This window comes from Mustelus asterias, unplaced genomic scaffold, assembly GCF_964213995.1.
Source record: "Mustelus asterias unplaced genomic scaffold, sMusAst1.hap1.1 HAP1_SCAFFOLD_1553, whole genome shotgun sequence".
Taxonomy (NCBI): Eukaryota; Metazoa; Chordata; class Chondrichthyes; order Carcharhiniformes; family Triakidae; genus Mustelus; species Mustelus asterias.
Genome location: NW_027591498.1, coordinates 14,311 through 32,229, shown reverse-complemented (window position 1 = coordinate 32,229; position 17,919 = coordinate 14,311). Strand labels below are relative to the sequence as shown.

General features: G+C 43.3%; 1 protein-coding gene across 1 annotated transcript in view; it reads right to left on the bottom strand.

The window, feature by feature from the left end:
* Positions 1-17,717, bottom strand: part of LOC144488426 (protein VAC14 homolog) — a gene marked incomplete at its 3' end in the record, with an annotated part of 36,053 nt that extends 18,336 nt beyond the window's left edge. Inside the window, exons 1-2 of the mRNA XM_078206499.1 lie at positions 17,545-17,717; positions 15,450-15,568 (exon numbers count right to left, since the gene is read on the bottom strand). Coding sequence (XP_078062625.1) covers positions 15,450-15,568; positions 17,545-17,676 — 251 coding nt within the window. The remainder of the gene's footprint in view (positions 1-15,449; positions 15,569-17,544) is intronic.
* Between the last annotated feature and the right edge of the window lie 202 nt (positions 17,718-17,919).

Here is a 17,919-nt window from a genome sequence, read left to right as displayed (position 1 = left end):
GAGCTTCATGAACTTGTGTAAATTAGGAGTTTTGTACACCAATAAGGCTTTCCTACCAGGCTGAAGCTCAGAAACGGCTGTTGAGGACGAGAGGTCCTCCTGACAGGTGGAAAAATCTGTGAAGCCAGGAAAGGGGGGGGGGGGGGGGTGCTCCTTTCAGCTCCATGGGATGGGCCTGTTTACCCCCGTGCAGCATTCTCTTCTTCCCTCCTGAAAGCCTGTCCCTACCACCTATCTGGATGCTGGCCCTTGCTTGTTCTGTGCCCTCTTCTCAACGGGAAGAGACAGGAACCAGACTGCTGATATTTAGCTGAAGTTAACCAGGCTTGAAACCTATACCAGAGAATGTGTTATGTATATGATATGCTCATTATAGCAAGTACCCCTCATATAGGCCTTTTCTGTGAATGTATTAATTATAACTATAGAAGGTTGCAGATTTCCCCTTGCCTTTCTTCTCACACCACATATTGTTAAGTCAGTAGCAGGTAGCTAAAGAAACAAGGCAATATCTGTGCGCACAAACTGAAAATACACTAAAGATCTATTGTCATCTGTGTGGAGAAAGGACAATTAATGTTTCAGCTACAGGATCCCACAGCAGAATCCAAAGAGTTTCTACAAATACATAAAGAGCAAAAGAGTAACAAGGGAGAGAGTAGGGCGTCTTAAGGATCAACAAGGTCAGCTATGTGTGGATCCACAAGAGATGGATGAGATCCTAAATGAATATTTCTCATCAGTATTTACTATTGAGAAAAGCATGAATGTTAGGGAACTTGAGGAAATAAATAGTGATGTCTTGAGGAGTGTACATATTACAGAGGTGGTGGTGCTGGAAGTCTTAAAGCACATCAAGGTAGATAAATCCCCAGGACCTTGATGAAGTGCATCCCTTCATCAGGGATGCAGGGATACATCTGCATTCCTGGTGTAGATGTATCATTGTGGGAGGCTAGGGAGGAAATTGCTGGTCCACTAGCCAAGATATTTGAATCATCGATTGTCACGGGTGAGGTGCCTGAAGATTGGAGAGTGGCAAATGTTGTGCCTTTGTTTAAAAAAGGCTGTAGGGAAAAGCCTGGGAACTACAGGCCAATGAGCCTCACATCTGTGGTGGGTAAGTTGTTGGAAAGTATTTTGAGAGACAGGATCTACAGGCATTTAGAGACGCAAGGACTGATTAGGGACAGTCAGCATGGCTTTGTGAGTGGAAAATCATGTCTCACAAATTTGATTGAGTTTTTTGAAGGGGTAACTAAGAAGGGTAGATGAGGGCAGTGCAGTTGATGTCTATATGGACTTTAGCAAGGCCTTTGACAAGGTACCGCATGATAGGTTGTTGCATAAGGTTAAATCTCACGGGATCCAGAGTGAGGTATCTAAATGGAAAGAAAATTGGCTTCTTGACAGAAGCCAGAGGGTGGTTGTAGAGGGTTGTTTTACAAACTGGAGGCCTGTGACCAGCGGTGTGCCTCAGGGATCAGTGCTGGGTCCACTGTTATTTGTCATTTATATTAATGATTTGGATGAGAATATAGGAGGCATGGTTAGTAACTTTGCAGATGACACCAAGAGTGGTGGCAGAGTGGACAGTGAAGAAAGTTATTTCCAATTGCAACGGGATATTGATCAATTGGGCCAGTGGGCTGACAAATGGCAGATGGAGTTTAATTTAGATAAATGTGAGGTGATGCATTTTGGTAGATTGAACCAGGGCAGGACTTACTCTGTTAATGGTAGGGCGTTGGGGAGAGTTACAGAACAAAGAGATCTAGGGGTACATATTCATAGCTCCTTGAAAGTGGAGTCACAGATGAACAGAGTGGTGAAGAAGGCATTTGGCATGCTTGGTTCATCGGTCAGAACATTGAATACAGGAGTTGGGACGTCTTGTTGAAATTGTACAAGGCATTGGTAAGGCCACACTTGGAATACTGTGTGCAGTTCTGGTCACCCTATTATAGAAAGGATATTATTAAACTAGAAAGAGTGCAGAAAAGATTTATTAGGATGCTACCGGGACTTGATGGTTTGAGTTATAAGGAGGGGCTGGATAGATTGGGACTTTTTTCTCTGGAGCATAAGAGGCTGAGAGGTGATCTTATAGAGGTCTATAAAATAATGAGGGGCACAGATCGGCTAGATAGTCAATATCTTTTCCCAAAGGTAGGGGAATCTAAAACTAGAGGGCATAGGTTTAGGAGATACAAAGTGTCCAGAGGGGCAGTTTCTTCACACACAGGATGGTGAGTGTCTGGAACAAGCTGCCAGAAGTGGTAGTAGAGGCAGGTACAATTTTGTCTTTTAAAAAGTATTTAAATAGTTACATGGGTAAGATGTGTATAGAGGGATATAGGCCAAATGCGGGCAATTGGGATTAGCTTAGGGGTTTAAAAAAAAGGGCAGCATGGACAGGTTGGGCCGAAGGGTCTGTTTCCATGCTGTAAACCTCTATGACTCTCAAAATCCTGCCCACCCATCATCTCTGTGCTCACTGACTAACATTGACTCCCAGTGCCAGACATGTCAGTTTTAAAATTCCCATCCTTGTGTTCCCCTTCATAGCCTCCCCTTTTCCATCCTTGTAACCTACTCCAGCCCTACAACCTTCTGAGGACTCTTGCATTCCTTCAACTCTGGCCTCTTGTCCATCCCTACTTACTTTTCTTCACCATTGGTGGCCGTGCTTCAGATATGTAGGGCCTAAGCTCTGGAATTCTCTCCTGAAATCTCTCTGCTTCTCCATCTCCACTCTTTAAAACCTACCTCTCCCTAATATCTCATTCTTTGGCTCTATGTGAATTTCTGTCTGTTTATGCTGCTGTGAAGTCCATTGGGATGTCTTACTCTTTAAAGGTAGTATATAAAGGTGAGGTGCAGTTCCTTCCTCTGAACTCTTAAGTGATCACAGCTGAATAAGGGTTTCCAACGATGCTGGTGGATTATCTGTGCAATTCTGTTTTTATTTCCAATTCCCAGTTTTTTAATAAATTTTTTTGTCAATGACTGGTGGATATGACCAGCTTACAGCTCTTGTCACAAGCTAGTGACAATCGATAGGCGAAGAGGGAGCTCCTTAAATGAGCTGCTGCATTGCACTATACCCCAGAGAGGAGGGAAAAACAACACATCTGCAGTAGTTCTGTGATCCCTGCAGTGTCTGTAATAGGACACTCCAACACTACAGTCATATCCATCATATCAGCTGTAACAATCTGTACACACAATTATCTGTGACTCTCATTCTAGGCGACCTAGTAAACATTGCTCATTAATTTTCCATAATTGCATGTTGCAATATTAATGACCCTATTCATACATTAGTCACATTCTGCACTGCTGTAAATTGTTTTTTTTTAAAGAGTTCCAGTTGATTGCCATCAAGCTAGATACTTAATATATATTAAGCTGCTCCAATGTCATAGTGGGTCAAATGGGAAAGTTCCAGGTTCAATCCCCAGTCTGTACTGTTAGTGTGCCCTGGGCTAGGGGAGGGCAAGATAGCAAAGCTATAAAGCAAAAAAGATAGAGGTTGTCAAGACAAATAGGGGCATAAATTACAACAATCTGCATTTTTATCACAGCTTTAACAGAGTCATGCTTCAAAGTGCTTCCCAGAAACATACATAAAAACGAGAAGCAGTGGGTTGTTCAGCCATTCAAGGCTGCTCCGCCATTCACTATAACCATGGCTTATCATCAAATTCAATATCCTGATCCCGCCTTCCCCATGTCTATACTCTCCTCCACCTTCTTCCATTAGGAAAAAAATACAAAAGTCTGAGGACATGGACCAACTGACTCAAAAACAGCTTCTTTCCTGCCGTCAGACTTTTGAATGGACCTACCTCGCATTAAGTTGATTTTTCTCGACACCCTAGCTATGACTGTAATACTACATTCTGCACTCTCTCATTTACTTCTCTATGTATGGTATGCTTTATCTATATAGTGTGCAAGAAACAATACTTTGCACTGTAAACTAATACACGTGACAATAATAAATCAAATCAAATATCCCTTGAAGCCGTTAGCCCCAAGAGCTATATCTAATTTCTTCTTGAAATCACACATTTTAGCCTCAAGTACTTTCTGTGGGAGTGAGTTCCACAGATTCACCACTCTCTGGGTGAAGAAATTTCTCCTCGCCTCAGTCCTAAAAGGTTCACCCTTTATCCTCAAATCATGATCCCTAGTTCTGGACTTCCCCACAACGGGAACATTCTTTGTGAATCTACTCTGTCGAATACTGTTAAAATTTTATAAGTTTCTATGAGATCACTCTTCAATGAATATAATCCTAAATGACTTGGTCGTTCCTCATATGACAGCCCTGCCATCCCAAGAATCAGCTTGGTAAACCTTTGCTGCGCTCCCTCTATAGCAAGAACATCCTTCCTCAGATAAGACATCAAAATTGCACACAATACCTCAGGTGTGACCACATCAAGGTCCTATACAATTGCAGTAAAACATCCCAATTCCTATACTCAAAGCCTCTTGCTATGAAGGCCAACGTATCATTTGCCTTCTTTACTGCTTGTTGTACCTGCGAGCTTACTTTCAGCAACCGATGCATGAGGATGCCAAAGTCTCACCGAGTATCCACCTCTCTCAATTTACACCCATTCAAATACTAATCTTTCTATTTTTGCCACCAATGTGGATGACCTCACATTTATCCACATTGTACTGCATTTGCCATGCATATGCTCACCCACTCAACCTGTTCAAATTATGCTGAAGCATCTTTGTATCCTCCTCACAGCTAACCCTCCCATTCAACTTTGTGTCATCTGCACATTGAGATAATACATTTAGTTCCCTTGTCCAAATCATTAATACGTGAAAAGTTGAGGTCCTAGGACAGATCCCTACAGTACATGGACATAAAAACTGTCACTGCCTTCCAATCAGAAAAGTTATTCCAACTTTGCTTCCTATCTGCCAACCAGCTTCTTATCCATCTTAAGACTAAATAAAATCTAAATAAACCACATCCAGCAGTTCTCCCTGGTTAACTCTACTAGTTACATCCTGAAAGGATTTCAGTAGATTTGTCAAGCATGATTTTCCTTTTGCAAATCCATGCTGACTTTGTCTGATTATACCACTGCTTTCCAAATGCTACAAAATCTTTGATAATGGACTCGGGCAACTCCCCTTCTACCGACGTTAGGCTCACTGGTCTATAGTTCCCCATTTTCTCGCCACCTCCCTTTGTGAATAGTGGGCTTAAATTAGCTACCCTCTAATCTGTAGGAACCAGTCCAGAGTCCAAAGAATTTTGGAAAATGATGGACCTATTATTACTACGGCCACTTTCTTAAGGATTCTGGGATGAAGATTATCAGGCCCCCTCAATTTATCCCCCTCAATCCCATTAATTTCCCCAAAACCATTTCTCTACTAATACAGATTTCAGCTCCTCACTAAAACTTGTGATTCTCAGAATTTCCGGTACGTTATTCATGTTTTCCTTTGTGAAGACAGAAGCAAAATACAAACTTAGTTCCTCAACCATTTCTTTATTCCCCGTTATGAATTCCCGTTTCTTACTGTAAGGGGCCTACATTCGTTTTTTTCCAACCTTTTCTCTTTATATACCTATAGAAACTTTTACAGTCAGTTTTTATGTCCCCCACTAGCAAACTTTCATACTCTATTTTCCCCTTTTTAATCCATCCCTTGGTCACCATTTGCTGAATTTTAAACTGCTCCCAATTTTCAGATCTATTGCTTTTTCTTGCCATATGTTTTTTCTCGCCATATCAACACAGAATGAGTTATCAGTAAAGGCAACCAGAAGTGGGCACAAAGAAATGGATTTTAAAAAGTGTTTGAGAGGAGCAGAGAGATATGGCGATGCAGAAGAATTTGGGTAGAGAATTTCAGGACATTACACCTACCTAGATGAAGGCATGCAGCCAACCTTGAGGAAAAGAGTAGGAGAAATGGATTAGAGAGTATAATCAGGTTGAGTAGGGCAGTTTTTAAATTGCTGAAGAGGATTATGAAGATAGAGAGGAGCAGAATTTGAGGTATTGGTGATCTGAGCAACATGCACAAGGCAGAGGTAATGGGGGAGTGGGACTTGGTGTGGTGCGGAGTACAGGAAACATGGTTTAAAAGAAGCTGAGTTTATGGAGGGTTGAGGATCGCTGGCTAGCCAGGAGAGCATTAGAATAGAAGTGGCAGCATGGGTGAGGACTTTAGCAGTAGATGGGGTGGAGGTGGAGAATCTTCCTGCTCATCCAAGTCTGGCTTCTTTTGATCCCTGATTTCTATCACTCCTCCAATGTCAGCAGTGTCTTCAGCAACCTAGGCCCTAAGCTCTGGAATTTCCTCTTCAACCCTCCAAGTCCATCTCCCTTAAGATGCTCCTTATCAACCTTTTGATCACCTGTTGAACTGTCATAGAGGTTTACAGCATGGAAATAGACCCTTCGGCCCAACTTGTCCATGCCGCCCTTTTTTTTTAAACCCCGAAGCTAGTCCCAATTGCCAGCATTTGGCCCATATCCCTCTATACATATCTTACCCATGTAACTATTTAAATACTTTTTAAAAGACAAAATTGTACCTGCCTCTACTACTACCTCTGGCAGCTTGTTCCAGACACTCACCATCCTGTGTGTGAAAGAATTGCCCCTCTGGACACTTTTGTATCTCTCCCCCTCACCTTAAACCTATGCCCTCCAGTTTTAGACTCCCCTACCTTTGGGAAAAGATATTGACTATCTAGCTGATCTGTGCCTCTCATTATTTTATAGAACTCTATAAGATCACCCCTCAGCCTTCTATGCTCCAGCGAAAAAAGTCCCAGTCTATCCAGCCTTTCCTTATAACTCAAACCATCAAGCCCGATGAGATCCTAGTAAATCTTTTCTGCACTCTTTCTAGTTTAATAATATCCTTTCAATAATAGGGTGACCACAACTGTACACAGTATTCCAAGTGTGGCCTTACCAATGTCTTGTACAACTTCAACAAGGCGTCCCAACTCCTGTATTCAATGTTCTGACCAATGAAACCAAGCATGCCGAATGCCTTCTTCACCACTCTGTCCACCTGTGACTCCACTTTCAAGGAGCTATGAACATGTACCCCTAGATTTCTTTGTTCTGTAACTCTCTCCAACGCCCCACCATTAACTGAGTAAGTCCTGCCCTGGTTCAATCTACCAAAATGCATCACCTCACATTTATCTAAATTAAATTCCATCTGCCATTTGTCAGTCCACAGGCCCAATTGATCAAGATCCCATTGCAATCCGAGATAACCTTCTTCACTGTCCACTATGCCACCAATCTTGGTGTCATCTGCAAACTTACTAACTGTGCCTCCTATATTCTCATCCAAATCATTAATATAAATGACAAATAACAGTGGACTCAGCACTGATCCCTGAGGCACACCGCTGGTCATAGGCCTCCAGTTTGTAAAACAATCTTCTGCAACCACCCTCTGGCTTCTATCATCAAGCCAATTTTGTATCCATCTAGCTATCTCACCCTTGATCCTGTGAGATTTAACCTTATGCAACAACCTACCATACGGTACCTTGTCAAAGGCCTTGCTAAAGTCCACGTAGACAACATCAACTGCACTGCCCTCATGCTGTCAACTGTCTTCCGGTCTGGACAAATTTAGTAGGATCATAGTCCTGTGAAGTACCTTGAGATGTTTTAATTTGTTAAAAGTTCCATATAAATATAAGTTGTTGTTACCCCTCACTGCTGGAAAATTGACAATACCATGCTGAGTTAAGTACGACACTGAAGTTTCAAACCTTGTTATAATAATTACAGCTTCAGGGTTTAATCTCACACTGCTTGATTTCACTTGATGTTGCTCAATGATGTGGTAAGACATATTGGAATGTGCAGCTATCAAACCAGAGGTCATTGAATAACCTGCTGCTGTATGACATTTGCTGAATCATGAGCGGCACGGTGGTACAGTGGTTAGCAATGCTGCCTCACAGCGTCAGGGGTCCGGGTTCAAGACTGGGTTTGGGTGATTGTGTGGAGCTTGCACCTTCTCCCTGAGTCTGCGTGGGTTTCCTCCAGGTGCTCCGGTTTTCACTCACTGTCCCAAAATGTGCAGTTAGGTGGATTGGCCATGCTAAATTGCCTTTTAGTGTCCCAAGATGTGCGGGTTGAGTGGATTAGCAGTGTAAATAAATGGGGTGACAGGGACAGGACCTGGGTGGGATGATCTGTCAAAGAGTCAGTGCAGACTCAATGGGCCGAATGGCTTCCTTCTGCACCAGGGATTCCAAGATTTGATGGTTGCTGCTAATGTGTTAAACCATATGCTGCGTCAGCTGATCTCAGTAAGAAGTTTAAAAACACCAGGTTAAAGTCCAACAGGTTTATTTGGTAGCAAAAGCCACACAAGCTTTCGAGGCTCTGAGCCCCTTCTTCAGGTGAGTGGGAATTCTGTTCACAAACAGAACTTATAAAGACACAGACTCAATTTACATGAATAATGGTTGGAATGCGAATACTTACAACTAATCCAGTCTTTAAGAAACAAAACAATGGGAGTGGAGAGAGCATCAAGACAGGCTAAAAAGATGTGTATTGTCTCCAGACAAGACAGCCAGTGAAACTCTACAGGTCCACGCAACTGTGGGAGTTACAAATAGTGTGACATAAACCCAATATCCCGGTTGAGGCCGTCCTTGTGTGTGCGGAACTTGGCTATCAGTTTCTGCTCAGCGACTCTGCGCTGTCGTGTGTCGCGAAGGCCGCCTTGGAGAACGCTTACCCGAATATCAGAGGCCGAATGCCCGTGACCGCTGAAGTGCTCCCCAACAGGAAGAGAACAGTCTTGCCTGGTGATTGTCGAGCGGTGTTCATTCATCCGTTGTCGCAGCGTCTGCATAGTTTCCCCAATGTACCATGCCTCGGGACATCCTTTCTTGCAGCATATCAGGTAGACAACGTTGGCCGAGTTGCAAGAGTATGTACCGTCTACCTGATACGCTGCAAGAAAGGATGTCCCGAGGCATGGTACATTGGGGAAACTATGCAGACGCTGCGACAACGGATGAATGAACACCGCTCGACAATCACCAGGCAAGACTGTTCTCTTCCTGTTGGGGAGCACTTCAGCGGTCACGGGCATTCGGCCTCTGATATTCGGGTAAGCGTTCTCCAAGGCGGCCTTCGCGACACACGACAGCGCAGAGTCGCTGAGCAGAAACTGATAGCCAAGTTCCGCACACACAAGGATGGCCTCAACCGGGATATTGGGTTTATGTCACACTATTTGTAACTCCCACAGTTGCGTGGACCTGCAGAGTTTCACTGGCTGTCTTGTCTGGAGACAATACACATCTTTTTAGCCTGTCTTGATGCTCTCTCCACTCCCATTGTTTTGTTTCTTAAAGACTGGATTAGTTGTAAGTATTCGCATTCCAACCATTATTCATGTAAATTGAGTCTGTGTCTTTATAAGTTCTGTTTGTGAACAGAATTCCCACTCACCTGAAGAAGGGGCTCAGAGCCTCGAAAGCTTGTGTGGCTTTTGCTACCAAATAAACCTGTTGGACTTTAACCTGGTGTTTTTAAACTTCTTACTGTGTTTACCCCAGTCCAACGCCGGCATCTCCACATCATGACTACCATCAGCTGATCTCACCCAGAGCTGTGATTTCCCTGCTACAACTAACCAGTGGTATGGGTAACAGTTTAACTTATTCTAGCTGAGGTTGCAAGAACAAAGCAGCAAAACGGAGGAGAAATGTGCACCCAAACTATTCTAAACTGAGCTTCTCGGAAAGATTCGCTCTGCACTGACAAAGTGCTCCCTGAAAAATTCTTCTACAGCTGAACCTAACAATTTATATTAGTGACCCTGAAACCAAGTGGTGAGGCTATTTGGATCTGGGGGGCCTCGCCACCCAGCCAGACTCTGAACTCAGTGGATGTCCACATCTGGAGCTTTCCTTGGTAGAGGTATTACATTGAATTATAATTATAAGGAGCGGCGGGTGGCACTGCCAGATATTTCCTCTCCCTAGGCCGGGGGCACCAAAGCCAGGTCCCTGGCGGAGGTCAACTGCTTCACGATGGTCTGGGGTCAAGACAGGTAGACATCCATTCTGGCTTTACTGCTCACCAGATAAACCCACTGAACCATCAGTGGAGCCATTGGAAACAGCCCTTACATTCAGAATGGCAGGCTTTAGAACAGGTTGGCTCTCAACTGGGGTCAGACCTCAAACATTTGCACCAAAGGCAAGCGGCAACTCTCACCTCAGCTCAAACTGAGGCAGAGTGTCAGCTATGCAAACCTTTGACAAGTAGCCAATAGACAATAAGACAAATCTCTTCAATAAAAACTGGCTTTGTTGAGTCAAACTCTCCGTTGAATTGCAGCGGGTGTCTCAGCCATAAAACAGCTCTCCCTCTTTATACTGTCCTGTTAGCCTTTTGTTAAAAAAATCCTTTGTTTCAATTCATCTACCGGGAACATTCTTGGGATGAGAGATTATTTTATGGTCAAAGTATCACCTCCTATGTCCAGTCTAACCAAAGCAAGCAGAGCTAGCAGTTGGAAGATTTGAAAGAATAACTGAATTAATTGCAGCAATACCCATTTATTTAGGTGCCAATACTTGCTGGGATACGTTTCCATGAAGAGTAAGCTTTGCATTTATATAGTGCCTTGCACAACCTCCAAACATCCCAAACTTGTCACAGCCAAGTCGAGACACTGTTATAATGTAAGAACTATGCCAATTTGTACACAGCAAGATCTCACAAACAGGAATCTGATCATGTAGTGATGCTGCTTCAGAAATAGGGATTGGTTTGCAGACTGGGAGAATGGCTTTGTTCCTCTTTGAAATTGGGATCTTTTGCTTCCATTGAAGGGGCCGATAGGGCCTTAGTTAAATGTCTCATTGGAAGAGTGCAGCACAGTTTGTCTCATCCAGTGTCACGAGGATAAGCACACTTAATGTCGGGATTTCCGCTTCAGCATTGATTTGTGCCAGGGCTGATGTAATGTCACGTGACATGATCTACACCATCTTGGACCAACCCTTCCTCCTCGCCGCCTCCCTCCCTGGTCTTCCCACTCACAGATCCCCTCACTCGCTTCCTCCTGTTGCTGCTTCTCTCCAGAGGCCTTGCCGAACAGCAGAATTGCGGAGTGACGTTGGGCAGGGCGAGGGGCACCGGGCGAACAGGAGAGTCGGGTAGTGGAAGAAGGTTGGGAGTGGGACCTTCCTTGGCTCGACCCCAGTCTCCACTCCTTCCCTGGTGACCAAGTCTTGGGGCACAATCTATCTCCCTGGCTCTACTTCTTAAGCAAAAAGGCAAGAAAGGTTTTATTGATTAAATCTGCTGATTAGCAATCATGTTTTATTAATTAGTCTTTAGGAAAATGTATCAGTTTATTGCTTTGACATTGATTTTTAAAATTTCATGTTTAATGTTGTGCCAAATCTTATATCTTACCTTTACTGAAATTTGCTCATCGTTCCTTTGAGTGAGAAAAAATTGGAGACACGGACGCCCCCAACTAGAATGGTTGGTCAATCCTTGTATAGAGGATAGGCAGGAAAGCAGAGACAACCATTAGAGCAGCCATGATCTCATCAAATTGCAGAGCAAGCAGAATGGCCAAATGGCCTATTCCTGCTCCAAATTTGGATGTTCGTATGCCTCTAAAAGTTGTTGCATAAGCAACTGAAGAGTGACCTTTACACAGGCACCAAATCTGTGACTGTTGGGGGGGGGGGGGGGGGGGGGGGGGGAAAGAGAGAGAACGCACACATTCTAGTCCGAAAAGTTCTGCAGCCTTTTCATTTATCACACACTGATCTTTATTTCTATTCAGCTGTTTGAGTAGCCGTGAAAAAAAATCCACTTCAAACCGATAAATCTCAAAAAAGCCAGAAATACAGCTGGTTAATAAAGTGCACATTTTGGAGTTGCAATTAAGTGTTCAATGCGACATAGGGCAGAGATAACACGTATTCCAACTCCCAGCCCTGAACTAATGTTGTCAACGGTAAACAGTCACTCAAGGTACATGGTATCCTCACACATTCCCCATCCCCAATATTCTGCCTCCTCCCCTGACGGTGCACATTTCCCACTAAGTACAATTCCATTGATATCCTATTCAGTGCCTATTCTCCTCCTGCGTGTGAATTATGGCAGGCTATTCAACCAAGGGGGAAAATACCACAGCTGAGCCCAATTTTCCACAGACCCTGCCTCACTCATCAGTTTTCTAGCAGGCAAGTGGCGTGGAGAATTGTTATTCGATGTTAACCAGAGGCAGGTACCTGGTTGATTTGCCCTCCTCTCTAATCTAAGGTAAATTAAGTCCTGCAGGACCCCTTTAGCTCACTCAACACAGGCAGTGCTCAGAGATTGAAACTACACAGCTCCAACATATAGGCAGTGCGATCAAAAAGAAAATAAAAGACAAAGTGCTTTGTCTAAAGCTAATAAACGTCTGAGTGAATGAAGTTGCGGTATTTTCACATTAGGCTTTTACCTATAAATGGAAGAGATAAAATACACAGAGAGCAGCTGCTGGTGCTAATGTTTTTCTATTTGGCCTTACAGAGGAATCTGTGACACATTCTTCTGCCAATTCTGGTCTTGTCTGGCCTTGAGGCAAGAGCGGAAAGATGCACAGTCTGCACAATTTCAGGACCAGGGCCCAGGAGTGAGACAATGAACTGTTAGAAGAGACAGTTATCCAAAGTGCCTCAAAAAGCCCAAGTATTTATTTTCAAAAGCAATACTTGGATGGGAGGTGTCTTAGTGAAGTATCAAGTGTCCTGGAAAATGTTACATCTCAGCCTCCGTACTGTTTAAAAGCTGCCTTCTCATGGAATCTTGTCCAAGCTAATCCGCAGGCAAACTGAAAAAGTATTTCAAACAAGTTAGGGACATCAGCATCACACCTATGTCAGACACAACTCCTCAGATCACCTGCTCAGAGATGTCCCTGCACTCAACTACCCTCTATTTAGACGGGTAAACTGTTGAAACCACTAACTGAGTAATACCTCTTCCATTTGTTATATGCTGTGATGTTGTCAATGCATTTGTAAACACCCCTATGTTTATTAAAGACCAAAACCCTATGTCATAATCAGAAGCATACCTGTCCCAGGTAAGATAGGTAAGCTGCTTACCTATCTTTCAATGCACACTCAACTCCTGGCAGCGATCACGTGCATTCATAATAATGCCTATTAGCACATCCCTGATAGTATGTTAGGATCTCTACTGTATTATAAGGTGTGCCTTCATTATACAGACTGTAGAACACCTGGAAAAGGAGAGTTAACAGCTGCTAAATGAGTCATTGCCCTTTTTCTTACCTTTGGAAGGTTTGCAAAGTGGACACCATTGAAGGCAGGGACATCCAGTGATCGTGAGATGTTGGCAGCATTTGGATTCCCATCAATGACCACTCAATGTGAAAGTGCCAGCATGAAATCCTGCACACAGCACGTTGGGTGCACCTTCAGGCAAACACACACTCAGATCATCAAAGCTGCAATCCAGTTCGCTTATAACAAGACTACTGCATTGATACAATACATCAGGTCAAAATTTAAAGGATACCCAAACTGAGAGGTTATAACAATCAGCAAAGACTGAACAAGCCGAGACTAGAAGATTGAGGGGTAACCTGATGGAAGTCTAAAATCATGATAGGGTAGACACAAGAAAGATGTTTCCAGTTATTTGGGTGACTAATACCAGGGAGTGATAAATATTAAGATAGTTCCTGATGAATCTAATAAATAAATCAAAAGAATCTTCTTTACCAAGAGAATGGTGAGATTGTGGAACAATAAGCTGGGTAGAAACAAATGGCATTGAAGGGGGAGTTAGAGGAGTACACAAAGGAGAGAAATATATGTCAATAGGGTGGAATAAAGTAAGGAGGAAGGAGGAAGCTCACGTAAACTATAAGTATCAGCACCAATGGCCTGTTTCTGTGCTGTAAATTTGACATGATTATCGCAACATACTGCACATTAAACAAACTGTATTTGCTTTGAAATGTTGCAACTTATGTAGCTAAACATACCAACTATTCTGTGCCGGGAACAGTCCACATGCAGCATGGGTGGATAATCAAGTCTTTATTTTTTTTAAAAAGCAGAAAATTGTGGATGTTGGAAATCAGAAATCACCCCTGCTGTGGTTGACAGTGCCTCGATCATGTCCATCCCATTCCCCATACTTCCGCTCTCACCCCTCTGTCTCCCTTCCAGAACAATGTTCCAGTTCCCCTTTTCCTCACCTTGCACCCCATCATTCTCTGTATTCAAGGGATCATTGTCTGCCACCACCAGTGTGAAACGTAACTCCCACTCCCCTCCCAGCATTCTGAAGGGAATGTTCCCTCCCTATACCATGGGCCATTCCCCAATTACCCCCAACACCCCATCCCTGCCTACAGCATCTTTCCATGCAAACGCATAGCATATATCATCTACCCAATTACCTCTTCCATTCTCACTGATAAAGGCCCCAGAACATTCCTTCCAGATGAAGCCGCGATTTACATGTACTTTCTTCAATCTAGTCTATGATATTTGCTGCTTACAGTGCAGCCCCTCTACAGAGGAGACAAAATGCATATACTGCAAGTCTGCAATATGACCCTGAGCTTTTGGTGGCCTGCCATTTTAATTCTCCACCTTGCTCTCACGCTGACATCTCTGTCTTCAGCCTGCTGCACTGTTCCAGTGTAGCTCAACACAAGTCTGAGGAATAGCATCTCATCTTTCAATTAGGCATCATAAGGCCTTCTGGACTCAACAATTCCAGATAGTAACCCCATTTTGTTTCCTTTTCTTTGCACGCTGTAGTTTTTTTCTTTTCTCTTGCTTTTGTTCAGCAACACACCTGCTCTCGGCACATATTTTGTTTACGTTCCTGCTCCATTCCCTTTGCCCTGGAAGACTAATTCGTGTCATTCATTTCTCCTGTCTCCCATCCTATCACAGACTTTCCTTGTTCTTGCCCCACCCATCCCTTGCTCAAAACCTATTCCATCTCTATTCCGGTTCCTTGACCTGAAACGTGAACTTTGTTTTTCTCTCCACTCTGCTGAGTATTTTCAGCAACTTCTGTTGTTGCTTTTTGTTGGTAATTAAGGTTAGGAAAAGAAGGTCGCGCAAGACACCAAGACATCTCCCTGCCCTCTGCACAGTTCCATGGAATCTTTATAATGTTCACCTTAACCCCAGTTTAATATCTCATCGAAAGCACTGTTCATGTAATAGTGTCAAATAGGTAATCATGCAATAGGTCATGTAATAGCCTGAACCCGACTCAACCCCCAGAACCTTTTGACCACCGAGGCACAAATGCTGCTGACTGCTCCAAGCTATTGAAAAGATAACAGAGCTGTCCAACTCACAAGTTAGAACAAAAGGATACAACTTCTGAATGAGATCATAGGCATGTTTGTAGTTCTGCGTGAGGAAGCAGAGAGAGACTGTGGCGACAGGGTTATGGCACCAGGAACGATACAAGCCACAGAACAGATTGCAGCTTTCCTGCAGGCAATAAACGCATGGAAATAATATTTAAAAACAACCAACAAACAATACCTAACGCTCCCTTCAAGCAATGGCTTCAAACTGGTGCGCAGCACAATCATTTAGAACCTCTCTAAAGCCCTCGGAACATAGGACAAAAGAAGCCTACTCATTAAATCCGACATCACAGCACCATCTGTTGTAAAGATGGATTGCTGACTGGCGATGTTCTTCTTACTCTTTAGGAGAAACTTAACCCTTACATACAAATCAAATTGACCATCATTTTATGGAGGGGAAAGAAAATGATCTCCATAGACACCAATGGTCACTCTAACTCCTGTTTGCTGGGTGGGGCTGACTTATTGCTTTGCGTGGTCTCTCAGATTGATATGGAGCCACCCTCCAGTGCAGCTGAGAAAAGATAATTACACTGTTCATTTAAGAAATGTCTGGCCTGCTTCTCAAATGATCGTCTCTTGCATCAGTGTACACGAACATCAGCTCTTTGCCCTTGGTACCTGGACACTAGGAATTATAATGGGAATATTGGATTGGATAAGTTACGCTTAGAACTCAAGAGACCAGTGAAAGGAATTTTCCTGCACTTGCAGGGATTACAAACTAAACAGCACAAAATCCAGAATTTTCCAAGCTGCTCTGCCCGTGTGCAGCAGCTACCATCCCAAGCAGTGTCTTAGGGCCCTTACCAAAGAATCTGCAAACTATCTTAAGGAGAGAGTCTGCTGGAGAGGGCTTAGTTGGGAGGAAGTACTGGACAAACTTTTCCTCTTTTCATTTGAACATTGAAGGCCACGAGCAGATACGATAGTAGTGCTGAAGATTCTGAGGGGTTTTTGATCAGGCAAACTAAGGAAGTTATTTCAATTACTCAGTGAATTAATAACTACAGGGCAGAAATTTACCACCATCAGCAGAAGGGGCAGATTAAGAGAATAAGTCATTTGTATTTTCAATCTAGAGTTGTTGGTTTTAAAAGGCAAGTTTGTAAATATTTGAGAGAAAAACAAGAGTACACGAGGAATGGGATTAAGTGGACAATTCAGCCAGAGATGGTACAAGTGCGATGGGCCTAACGTAAAATAGGCTGTATACATAAATCCACATAAGAAGTCACTGTACTTCAAATTAAGCTATTATTAAATGTTATCATTTTGTACTGTTTCTGGGAAACTCAGCAAGGCTAAGATAAATACATTTTTTGAATACTCTTGATATAAATAACAGTTCTAACCTGTTATGATATTTCAAAGTTAATGGACAGAATCTTACCATGGACCATGCAGTAAAACAGAAATATATTTTCACACTTCCTGGGTATGGAGAATGGTCAGCAGGGGATGGGCTGCCCATTTCAAAATGTGCCTGGTATCCCAGATGGGAATCAGACAGGTTGTAAAATGGATAGAGGGTCCACTACTGCCCAACAGTCAAAATGAAAATTCACCCAAAATTAAAGTTGCTCCTTGAGCCAATCTGCTCCAACACGCAGAAGGCTGGATGGAGACAGCACGAGAGCAATCAAGTCTTTGGCTGATGAAAACTCGAGGGGTCGGAGTCAGAATCTCGGCAGCTGTTGGAAGAGGCTGTGTCCTTCAGGGATCCTGGGAACAGGGCAGACATGGGAAAGGAAACTCACCACAGGCTCAGACATCGAGCTACACCATAGGACATGGCCAGAAATGGCAGTCAGTCAGTGAGGTTAATGTGTTTAGAGGAAAAGCACTTAGGAGGTAACAATTGCAGCTTTATCACTGATCTCTGAGCTTAGACTCACCAACTCACTCACACTATGACTCAAAGCTAGAACTCAACATTGTGTGTGGACCAACATCTCCACAGCTGCCTTGATCAAGAAGGTGACTAGTGGAGCAAGGATGTAGCACCTTTTGCTCTTAATACACCACACTAACCAAATCCCATCCACCCACCCACTTGGGCTGGATTCATGGACACCGAGATATGCTCCTCACCGTTGTACGCAGATCCTTCAGCTGGTTCCGTAGCTGGAAGAGTTCTGTTGACGTCAAGAGAATGGAGTTGAGAGTTTGGACCATGGTGGAAGCAAACTTGAGGTCTTCTTCCCGATGGAGGATTTCAGCCATGGAATGAAAGATGTTCTCGGCATTTAACAGGAGGCACAGCTGTCTGAGAATAGGAAATGAAGGAGATGTTAAAGGAAAGTTACAGTACAGCTTGGGTTCAAACTGTGTGACCCATATAATAACTTACATTTACACGGCCCTTCCAATGCAGCGTATCATTCCAAGACATTTCAAAGGAGTATTATCAGACAAAATATGACACCGAATATTAGAACAGGTGGCTAAGTAAAAATATAGTCAAAG